The sequence below is a fragment of the Halichondria panicea genome, chromosome 17 (assembly GCF_963675165.1).
Source record: "Halichondria panicea chromosome 17, odHalPani1.1, whole genome shotgun sequence".
NCBI lineage: Eukaryota > Metazoa > Porifera > Demospongiae > Suberitida > Halichondriidae > Halichondria > Halichondria panicea.
The window spans coordinates 4,474,074-4,485,180 of NC_087393.1; the positions used below are offsets into that span (position 1 = coordinate 4,474,074).

General features: G+C 41.1%; 1 protein-coding gene and 1 long non-coding RNA gene across 7 annotated transcripts; one reads left to right on the forward strand and one right to left on the reverse strand.

Moving 5' to 3' along the window:
- Positions 1 to 959: 959 nt before the first annotated feature.
- Positions 960 to 4,796, reverse strand: LOC135351645 (uncharacterized). The gene is made up of 7 exons (XM_064550708.1): positions 4,639 to 4,796; positions 4,282 to 4,572; positions 3,673 to 3,869; positions 3,442 to 3,557; positions 2,829 to 2,886; positions 1,907 to 2,054; positions 960 to 1,303 (listed from the first exon to the last, which is right to left on the reverse strand). Exons 2-7 carry the CDS (start codon positions 4,565 to 4,567, stop codon positions 1,233 to 1,235), a joined length of 876 nt encoding a protein of 291 aa, XP_064406778.1. The 5' UTR covers positions 4,568 to 4,572; positions 4,639 to 4,796; the 3' UTR covers positions 960 to 1,232.
- A 204-nt stretch (positions 4,797 to 5,000) lies between these two features.
- On the forward strand, positions 5,001 to 6,664 carry LOC135351651 (uncharacterized). Of its 6 annotated transcripts, none has more exons than XR_010399466.1 (13): positions 5,002 to 5,183; positions 5,253 to 5,316; positions 5,375 to 5,427; positions 5,481 to 5,523; positions 5,645 to 5,721; positions 5,782 to 5,843; positions 5,895 to 5,939; positions 5,992 to 6,059; positions 6,106 to 6,164; positions 6,211 to 6,269; positions 6,316 to 6,374; positions 6,431 to 6,484; positions 6,542 to 6,664. It is a non-coding gene; the product is annotated as an uncharacterized LOC135351651 (long non-coding RNA). The 6 variants fall into 6 exon arrangements; XR_010399468.1 differs by having other exon boundaries at positions 5,007 to 5,152; XR_010399471.1 differs by lacking the exon at positions 5,992 to 6,059 and having other exon boundaries at positions 5,001 to 5,183.
- Positions 6,665 to 11,107: the final 4,443 nt, after the last annotated feature.

The following is an 11,107-nucleotide window of genomic DNA, read 5'->3' on the forward strand; positions in this document are numbered from 1 at the left end:
TCCACTTTACATGAGACGTTAACCCCAACATTAAGTTTTGCATAACGACGTTTTCATGGCAAAAAAGGTTGAAGGGAATATTATGGCTCAGTTCAAGTTAAGTCGAGTTAACAAGATAATACTGAGAATCATTAATAATTATGATGTCTACATTGTTCCACAATTTCTTTATTTCTGTCTTCCCCACCCCTTTTCTAGAATTGAATCTCTCTGGCCGGTATTGCTCAGCCTCTGACTGATTGTTATCTTGGTTCCATGACGACATGCAGTCTAACAAGCAAGTGGCGAAGCTGTGGATCACTAATTCCACCGAGAGCAAAGCGGAAGTGTATAATCATTGTATACCGTATAGCGGGAAATTTTCGCAGGTGCACATTTTTGCTGGCGCTATTTGGCTTCAGAGCCCTCAGCAGAAATTTTCGTGGGTTCTAATATTTCTTAACTACTCTGCCCTCGAAAAACACGAAATTTTTCACCCCACGAAAATTTCCCGCTATACGGTATACTCTATCATACGTAGTTTGGACCCTTGCATGCAAATATGCTAGCCTCTACACATGCAGGCTCTCTTTTTTCTTTGTTCTTTATCACAATCGTTCAATTACTGTATTAATCGTTCAATGAGATAAAATACGGTATTAATTGGAGGAATAAAGAAAGAAATAGCTTACTTTTTCTTAACTGTACGCCCATTTCTTTCTTTGCTGCCTCACTATGTCTTTCTGGATGAACAGTGACAACAGCAAGGAAAAGTAAGGCCTGGGAACGAGGCTACAAATATGTAGCAATGTGATTGTTGTTGTGATTTGATTTGAGCATAACGCACTTCATTCAATGAGTGTAATTGAACGATTTAGAAATGTGTCTGAATTATCATAGGGATGGAGCTCAGGGTACTATTCTCTGTACACAAAGACATAATTATAGTACAATGCAATGATATATGTGCATAGCAACATTAATGTTTATGCTGAGAAAATTTTTGTCATCACAACATAATGTATAATAAAATTATTTACATGATTAATGTACTGTATACAATCTGAGAATGTTGTAATGCTAAGAAATGTTCAATAGGGTAATGATAAAATGTTCAACTACTCCGCTTCAGTATAATTACATGTATGTAATGATGAATATGTAATGATGAATATGTAATGATGAATATGTAATGATGAATATGTAATGATGAATATTCAACTACTCAGTTGCAGTATACGTACTACTCCAGTTCAGAACGGCTTGAGTGCAGCAATGAGTGCGATTCCAATGGCCCAGATGGTCACTGAAGCAGTGAGGCCAGCTGTGTGTGGGTGTGAGGGAGGGCATATCCAGTGTAAGTGGGAACAAAAAATTATCATCACATTTCTAATAATTATACACAAGTGCTGTGCTTGTTAATTGTCTATTATAAATTGCACGGGGGGGGGGCTGTTTTTGAATAACGGCCGTGACTGAATTAAACTGCATCATGACGATTAGAAAAATTACTCGCAATAAGGGATTAATGGCACTCATAACAAGCACTGGCAAGGTAAATAGCACTAGGCTATGCCTCGTGCAATTAGAAGCCTTGCCATTGCTTGTTACTCGTGTTATTAATCCCACAAAATTAATTATTGCACTCTTAATCATACTATTGTTATACTATATCAACAGCAGGATGTCATGCAGGATTTTGAAGTAGGAGGGGGAGGGGGGGAGTCACCATACAAAAAAGGTCAACTTGTACTTCAATACCCTGTCAGCATTTAACACCACGGTGGGGTTTGGGGTTGCCTTGCATATACTCCGTCATACAACTGGTACCTGAAGGCACGTTTTAGTGGGGGATATCCCCCTTTCCCCCTGTATGACACCCTGAACTGATACAGCAAACAGACATTGCATCCATGGATAAACTAACCAGCGTTGTTGTCTGAATCAGTTACCGGTGGACCAGAATCAGTTGCACTAATTACCGATGGACCGGTTTCAGTTGTCGGTGGATTGGTAGGAGGCAGAGTGGTAGGAGGTAGAGTGGTAGGAGGTAGAGTAGGAGGAGGAGGAGGATTCTATAATTATGTAATAAGTAAAAATTAATAATACGGTAGAAACAATTTGCACGCGTATTCAGGCTTTGATGTGTACACTGAGCCATGGGAATTATATAGAGGTCAACCTATACTCCTACCTGGGTTCTCAATAACTAAGAAACCTAGCTACTATAATAATATACACCTTTAGTCTGGGGGCCAGACCTAATAGCTCGGGGACAAAATCAAGAGAGCTAGGATTAGGTCTGGAGACTCTTGCAGCATTTCCGTGTGCTCTAGCGGAATGTGGCCAGAGCCAATGAAAATAATGCATATCCTATGTCATGTGATTTTTAATGCGAGTATTGCCTTTGTGGAATTTGGATTACAGCCAATGGAATTTAGATACAGCCAATGAAATGAGAGTATTGCTACATCTACTCCTTCTTTATAACCTCCAATATCACAGTCTCCTCCCTATTGACATTCCAAGAGCACGTGGAAGTGCTGCAAGAGTCTCCAGACCTCTTTCTCTCTTCCCCCTCCCCCCTCGGAGAAAAAGGTCTGGCCCCCAGACTAATACACCTTACATAATCACACTATTGACCTGTGCCAGACACAGTAAAAACTATCAAGGCTATGCTATCTCTGTAGTACTGTAGCCTGGCACATGATTACACAGACTGAGCCTGCAAAACAATGCAGTGACCCCTGAACCTGAATTGTATGCACCAGCCTACTTTATATTGAAGCCACCACCCTCCTACATTGACAGTAGACAAGTATATGTACAGTGTATGCTAGCTGACTCACTCCAACAGGTCCTCTCACAGGGAAAAAATGAGCACGATGCTGCTGAACAATTGTATACCTGCACATGAATGGAACATTTTAAGAAAGTACAAGAAATTATGGAAAGCATAACTATTACACACTACCGTATAGTGCGAAATTTTCGAGGCACTTATATACAGCTGAATACAGGCCGGAATACAGGCCTGTATGCGGATGTAATTGCCCACGACCTGCTTACATCCTGGAACCACAGGGCCCGTTAGAGCATGTACATCCACGCCTGAATACAGCCCGTAATTAGCGGGCCTGTTTTAGCCTGTACCACCCACGTCCTGCTTACAACCCGTACAGCTAGTGTATGCACATGCGCAGAGAGAGTCACCTAGCTACGAAATCCACCAAGAGACTGAAGGTGTGCTTATGTGGTCATATAAATAATTAAGTTCACAGAGTTATTCTGTTGCAGATCTGGTTGCCTCTGACGCCACGTTGTAAGTGAGTACGGTCCATATGCTGCTGTATAGGAATACACATCTATACCACGACTACTAAAAACGTGAGTACAAAAGGATGGTATAAAATGCATGCCTGAAAAACACAACTGCTAATATCCACAAGAACACTCACTGACCAGAACACAACGGTGACTGCGTCATCTTGTTTGACAGGTGATACCCAGTAGAGAAGCACCTCATTGTCTCCCATTATATCAGCAATGTCCATAGATAGCCTTTGAGTAGCCGAGTTCTGAAGGCAAAAATTATGATTAACGCAATTGACATCTGCAGCTTAATTGTACGACTTATATACAAGTAATACTTTGTACATTGGATTCATGAAGCTACAAGTCTTGTAAGCTCACAGGATAAAGCATAGATGTATCGGCCACGGATTTGCCACAGTTCAGTGGTCTATAATATAGCATTGTATCGTCCTCCCACGTCCCGTGTATGGAGGATTCAGGGACAAACATGTCTGTGTAATTACGAGCTTGAACCAGGAACCCTACAAAGCCGTTCGTTTGCTGACCACCCGCCAACATGATTATCCTCAACGAAACTGTGTGTGTGTGTGTGTGTGTGTGTAGGGGGGGGGGGAGGGCTAATAATGGGCGGCATATACATTACACGCATGTAAACTTTAATAAGCACATTGAAAATATACCTCTACTGACAATGCCGGTCTAGAAATCCGTGCGAGGGGGGTTATGGTTCTGGTCTGCTATATTATACAAAACTACGTACAATTGCACAGTCGATTCATGTCTATACGCTAAAATACAAGCTATATACATGTATTATAGTGTGATAAACGCTATAGTGTAAACACGAACTAATTGCAATTTGCCATTTGAGCAGTCACGTATATATGTGTGGGGGGGGGCTAGTACTAAATGGGGGCATATACATTACACATGCACACATGTAAACTTTAATAAGAGCAGTCCTGTTATACACAATAAAAAACTCACATTGATAAGTGGTGTTCAGCTTGTACTCAAAACTTGTTGTCGTACTCGTTTCATATTCTATCAGAGTTCCATTTTCTGCTCGTTCCCCAACAACATATAGTTGGTAGCCACAGGGGGTGTTACAGACTGTACTTGGATCATTTATAACTTCACCCCCCCCTAAATCTACAGTGTGAATAATGCTGTGGTCGTAACAAGACTCTTCACGAGCTCCATCAAGGTACGCAGAAGAGGTAGCAAACAACGAGAGGAGCAGCAGTGCCGGCACTAACAGGTTGTTATTCATTTTTTCTGGAATGAAATAAAATGCATAGGTATAATTATGAGTAATGAAGTGCATGCATACACATCTCTTACTTAGCGTGATTATACTGACGTCTCAAACAAGAAATTGCGAAGGGGCAATAAGTAGCAGCTAAATAGTAATACTCAGAGGCGAGTACGAGCTAGTTAGTTTGTCTTTTACTGATTTACTTCGTATCCAAGGTGATGTGCAGTGATTATAATTATTACATCACTAATGGCCCCAGGCACTATTCTTATACACAGCCAAAAATCCACGGGCCTGAAAGAAAATCAGTTGAATACAGGCCGGAATACGGGCCTGTATGCGGATGTAATCGCCCACGGCCCGCTTACATCCTGGAACCACAGGCCTGTTACAGCACGTACATCCTGTCCTGAATACGCCGTAAATAACAGGCCTGTTTCAGCCTGTGCAGCCAGTGTATGCGCATGCGCAGAGAGAAAGTTGCTTAGCTACGAAATCCACCAAGAGACTGAAAAGGTGCTTCAGTTTGATGTTCTCGTTCAGTTGCAGCTTTAAAGGATGGATGGAGTAATTATATTATTTATGGAGCTGACTGCCAAGGCCAGCTAGCAAGAAAAGAGAGAGAGAGGAAGTAAGTAGAGTCTAAATAAGGAGCTAGTATAGTAGGTCTAATTAATACTCACTTCTGTCCATTTGTCAGCTGCTAGATGTCTCTGCAATTATTCTTTCACTGTCTCTAGGAGTCTAGCTCTATAGGCTACAAGGTGTGCTTATGTGGTAATGTATAAATAATTATGTTGACGGAGTTATTTCGTATTGCAGATCTGGTTGCCTCTGACGCAGGTTGTTGACTTCTTCTACAACGTTTAATATAAGTGAGTGCTCAGCTGGTTTTTAAAATGTTGGTCAATATGCTGCTTATGTATAGGAATACACATCTAAAAAGGACCTCTACAACGACTACTATATAAGTGAGTATGAGGTATATAAAATGTATACCTATGATATTGTGTCATCATTACTTTACGAGCTCGAGATTCAGGTTCTATTATTGACTCACTTACTCGAACTCGTTTACATATGCACACACAGATGTACCTGTGTCTATGTCATCATTACTGTACTGATTGAGCTCGAGATTGAGGTTCCTTGTCACACTACTTGAGAATGTGAGCCAATTAATAATTATTTAACTCACTTTAAACTCGTGTACTGATGCACACATACAGATGTACATATATAAATTGGAATGCTCATGCCATCAATGATTTCAACCCATCATGACCAGAAGGTATTTTACAATAATAATTATTGTCGTTTACATTGGTTGGTCTAATTACAGCATCGTGGACACACCTATACTTTAGGAACTATCAGAATTTGGCAGGTAAGCAATCATTCATAATAATTATAAAAACTTTGTTTGTGTTTTGCTTTAGTTAAGTTACTGGCTGTGGACATGGCTGGTCTGTGACAGTACAAACAGTCAAACAAAAAATGTATAATGGTAAGAAACATTATTTTCTTTGCAACCATATTCACTATATACACAGTGACAGAGGACATGGCTGGTCTGTGGACAGTACGAACAGTCGAACAACACATTATATTGGTAAGAAACATTATTTTCTTTGCAACGATATTCACTATATACACAGTGACAGAGGACATGGCTGGTCTGTGGACAGTACGAACAGTCGAACAACACATTATATTGGTAAGAAACATTATTTTCTTTGCAACGATATTCACTATATACACAGTGACAGAGGACATGGCTGGTCTGTGGACAGTACGAACAGTCGAACAACACATTATATTGGTAAGAAACATTATTTTCTTTGCAACGATATTCACATGTCTTCTTTATACACACAGTGTGACAGAGGACATGGCTGGTAGTACAAACAGTCAAACAGAAAATTTATAAATGTAAGAAACATTATTTTCTTTCCAACCATTATTCACGTGTCTTCTTTATACACACAGTGACACACTCGAGCAGCACAAGCACTAGAAGAAACATTCCTATTAGTGTTGTAAACTGTCGAACTGTCTGGCTATGTTTGTTTCTTAAAAATTTTAACACTTCGTTGAATTATTCATGCCAAACTCAGCTTTTAACTGTATAAAAGCAAACCGGAACTAACTGAGAACATAGGGCTGCTTACAGGCCGTGCTCAGGCTGCTTACAGCCGTTCCACGGCTGATTACATGCTGAAATCCACAGGCTGCTAAACAGTACCTAACCAAACAGTTGAATACACCACGTGGATTTATACCTGTAACGGGCCCGTAACAGGCATGAAACGGCCCGTGGATTTTTGGCTGTGTAAGTCTTACTTCCTACAGGAGCTAGGCGGCAGGCTAGGCTAGGCTAGCTAGGCGCTAATAGGTGGGGGGGGGGGGGGGGGGGCTCACTATTCCGCATCTTGACAATGTGTACACAGCAAAATAGTAGTACAGACACATATTATTGAACTGAGCTAGCTAGCTACTTATTTATACTGATATACATGTTCAAGAGGCCATGCCACGCGCCAGCAGTTAAATTCTTGCTCTGTGCTTTTTAGTCATGGCTGTGGCTCAGAGGTAGAGGAGTACAGGTAGTGTTGTTTACATTTAATAATAGCTAGCTCACTGCCTTAGCTAGCTAGCTCTGAACTGTAATAAATGTAGCTAGATTAGCTAGCTAGAATAAAAACCTCAGAAAAACTGCAGCTGCTGTGATTGGTGGGCGGGTCTGGTCAAAGTTAAGTTTATGGCTTCCAGCAGTAGTTGGAACTTCTCCAACTACTGCTGGAAGCTGTAACTGGTCTAACTGCATAGTCTGAGGCAGAAGGGGCTGTGAGAGAAAGCTTTACTGTCTCCATTGATGTTCAAATTGCTCAGTGTTTTGCTATTTTTTGCAAATCAGTTGTTGACTGGTGGCCTAGTGATTATGCACAGGATGTAAGCAGGCCGTGGGCAATTACATCCGCATACAGGTTTATATTCCGGCCCGTATTCAACTGATTCCCCCCCACGGCCTGAAATAGGCCCGTGGATTATTGGCTGTATACCAATCACAATTATAACACTCATACTATAATTATTGATAGGGATTTATGGTAACGTAAACCACACCTCGCCCTCGGGCTACGCCCTTGTGCTTAGTGGGTTTACTGGCATAAATTCCTAGAACCATAGTATAACTATAATGTATGTAAAGATCCTTCATAATTATCCCGTTAGAGCACGTACATCCACGTCCTGAATACAGCCCGTAAATAACGGGTCGTTTCAGCCTGTACCACCCACGTCCTGCTTACAGCCCCGTGCAGCTAGTGTATGCGCATGCGCAGAGAGAGTCGCTTATAGCTACGAAATCCACCAAGAGACTGAAAAAGTCCTTCAGTTGGTCTTCTCGTTCAGTTGCAGCTTTAAAGGATGAATAGAGAGAGGAGAGAGAGGAGGGAGAGAGGGAGAGGGAGAGGGAGAGAGGGAGAGAGGGAGGAAGTAAGTAGAGTCTAAATAATGAGCTACACGTACCTGCACTGCATGTAGCTGTACTAGTAGGTCTAATTACTTTTGTCCATTTATCAGAATAAATAATATGTCTCTGCAATTCTTCTCTCACTGTCTCTAGGAGTCTAGCTCTATAGACTACAAAGTGTGCTTATGTGCATGGTGACGTATACTTGAGTTATTTTGTGTTGCAGATCTGGTTGCCTCTGACGCCGGCTGTTGAATGAATGAATGAATGATATTTATCCAGCAAGGGTTTCTGTTAACATACTTCTGTAAGTGAGTACTTTGCTGGTTTTAAAACTGTTGGTCCATAATTATGCTGCTTATGTATAGGAATACACATCCGGATATGCACTTATATAACGATCGACTACTAAACAGGTGAGTAACAGGGTGGTATAAAATTTATACACGCCTATTATCTCTATTATAGTATATACCTACAGGTGTCTGTGTCATCATTACTTGACGAGCTCGAGTTTCAGGTTCTTTGTCACACTACCGAGAATGTGAGCCAATTATACACTGTTATAATAATGAATTGACTCACTTCTTCGTTTACAGATGTACTTATTTGTATGTCATCATTACTAATTGATGAGCTCGAGATTGAGGTTCTAACCGTGGACACACATGCACCTATACTTTAGGAACTATTAGAATTGGCAGGTAAGCTTATATAATTACAACAATGAACAACATTTGCTTTAGCTACTGGTTGAGGACGTGGCTGGTCTGTGACAGTGTACAAACAGTCGAATAATGATAATGGTAAGAAACGCTATTTTCTTTGCAACAATATTCACATGTCTTCTTTATACACACAGTGACACACTTGAGCAGCACAAGCACTAGAATTCTATTAGCTAGTGTTGTAAACTGTCTGGCTATGTTTGTTTCTTCAAAATTTTAACACTGTTGAATTTTTCATGTAATTTCAGCTTTAAACTGTATAAAGTAAATCGGAACTAACTGAGAACATAGGGCTGCTTACAGGCCGTGCTCAGACTGCTTACAGCCCGTTCCACAGCCGCTTACATGCTGAAATTCACAGGCTGCTAAGCAGTACCTATCCAAACAGTTGAATACACCACGTGGTTTCATGCCTGTTACGGGCCCGTAACAGGCATGAAACGGCCCGTGGATTATTCTATAATTGCGCATCCTCTACACTATGCAAGGTAACTCACGTTCAAACTATCAGAAAGTAAAAAGAAAGCATTGTGGAAAAGCTTGCTCTGTCCATAGATAGTGTAGAAAGAGGGATTGGAAACAGGATCACGTGGGCTTATCAAGTGTGTGCTGGGAAAACATGGGAAAACTACCAGTACATGTGATTGACGTTGTAACGGATTGGAGTTATGCTCTCGTCTGATTTCTTGTTCCCACGCTTTTTTGTTTTTTGAATCCTAGCAATTTTTCACATTGCAAATGTTTTTCTAGTCGGATCTCACTATAATGCTGAATAGTAGACAAACATGCAGTAATCAACCTAGCCTCTAGCTAGCTTACCGAGATATAGGCAGCTTATACTTTCGCACCACTCTCCTCCACAACTGTCTATATCCTAGTAGACTTCCTGAACCCTGCAACTCTTTCTGTGAATGTGATATTGAAGGTCAATAAAAATAAATAAATTATGACGTGAAGAATAAGCGTGGTCTCAAAGTCCGGTCTCAAATAATTCTTGCTACGCTTTGCGCCCGTTTATTGTCTCTGAGCACCCCTTTCCCAAAATTCCTGGCAACACTGTACCTATAGCATACAATTAAAACTGAAACTGTTTTCACAATACAATCAGTGGCGGATCTAGGATTCTTGTCAGGGGGGTTCCAGTGGCAAGGCAGGGCTCAAGCGGGACGGACTCTGCATTCTTAAAAAAAGGTTGTCACTTCTATGAAACAGTCAGCATGCGCAATAGCCTCGATCCCAGGCCAAGTTTTCGCTTTTATAACGGTCAGGCGAACAACTAGGCCTGGTACTAGTTCTGCGCATGCGTCAACCAATTAGCCCATTTCTGGCTATTAGTATATTCTCGTTCACTTTTGTGACATTTATATTCGTGTACTATCGTACTAGAAGTCAGTTCCCGTTTTATCATTATTTGGAATGGCTCTTAGCTGAAGCTTCTGTCTTCTCTGAAGCTTAGAAAACATTATTCTGAAGACTGAACAACAAGGGAAGAGGTATAAAGCTTTGTCAAGCCAGATATTTTTGTGTGCCCTATGCTATCAAGTCTTGTTCATGTTTGGCAACATCTAGGTAGACTATATATTAATATGGTGGATCAAGTGAAGAGTGTGAGCTAGAGAACTTGGTGCTGCCATCATCAGCTCGTTGACAATGGCACTATAACCTGTTTAATACGATAAATTTAATATGTATATAGATCTACACGTATTTAGAATGTCAACTTCTCTGTACAGGAGCAATGGCTACTATCCAGCTATCCCAACAGTGCTCCTCTTGGATATACTAACGGACGAGACTGGACAGTTTGAGGTAAGGGTTTAACCGTCTTTGGTTTCTTTTAATATTGTCCTATACTCACAGGACTGGAGTATGACCTGCTCGTTCGAGCGTTACTGGGTATCTCAGAGGCATCAAGAGAATCTACGTTTTCTCAAGCAAAATTTAATTGAGTCACTATAGAATCAGAGAAGTCCAGCAGCCTGCTAAATCTTTTTGAAACGTAATTTGAAGGCATTCAATCATCCTGAAGTTGCCCTGGGTCACTGTAATCGTGCTGCAGCACAACTGGCAACTCCCCAGGCCTTTGTGAAGCAGCTCCATATGTGCATCTTTTGTGTACTCACTCTGTGCATTTTCATTTCAAATATTTTTGCCGACCAAAATACAATGAAAATTTGACGCATGCGCAGACAACTAGTACCAGGCTTAGTTGTTCGCCTAAAAGCGAAAACTCGGCCTGGGATCGAGGCTACATGCGCAATAGAACATTAGATTTTGCCTAAAAAAAGGTCAGATTCCTTAGAGACGGCAGCATGCGCAGAGAATAGAACTGCACAAACAGAGCTTCGCAGG

What these genes read in the sequence shown, in the direction of transcription:
- LOC135351645 (XM_064550708.1), bottom strand. Translation starts at nt 4,567, where the DNA reads ATGAATAACAACCTGTTAGTGCCGGCACTGCTGCTCCTCTCGTTGTTT. An exon ending in ATACATCTATGCTTTATCCT is followed by an intron (nt 3,558 to 3,672) that starts GTGAGCTTACAA and finishes TTTTGCCTTCAG; the next exon opens with AACTCGGCTACTCAAAGGCT. An exon ending in TGATTCAGACAACAACGCTG is followed by an intron (nt 1,304 to 1,906) that starts GTTAGTTTATCC and finishes ACCCACACACAG; the next exon opens with CTGGCCTCACTGCTTCAGTG.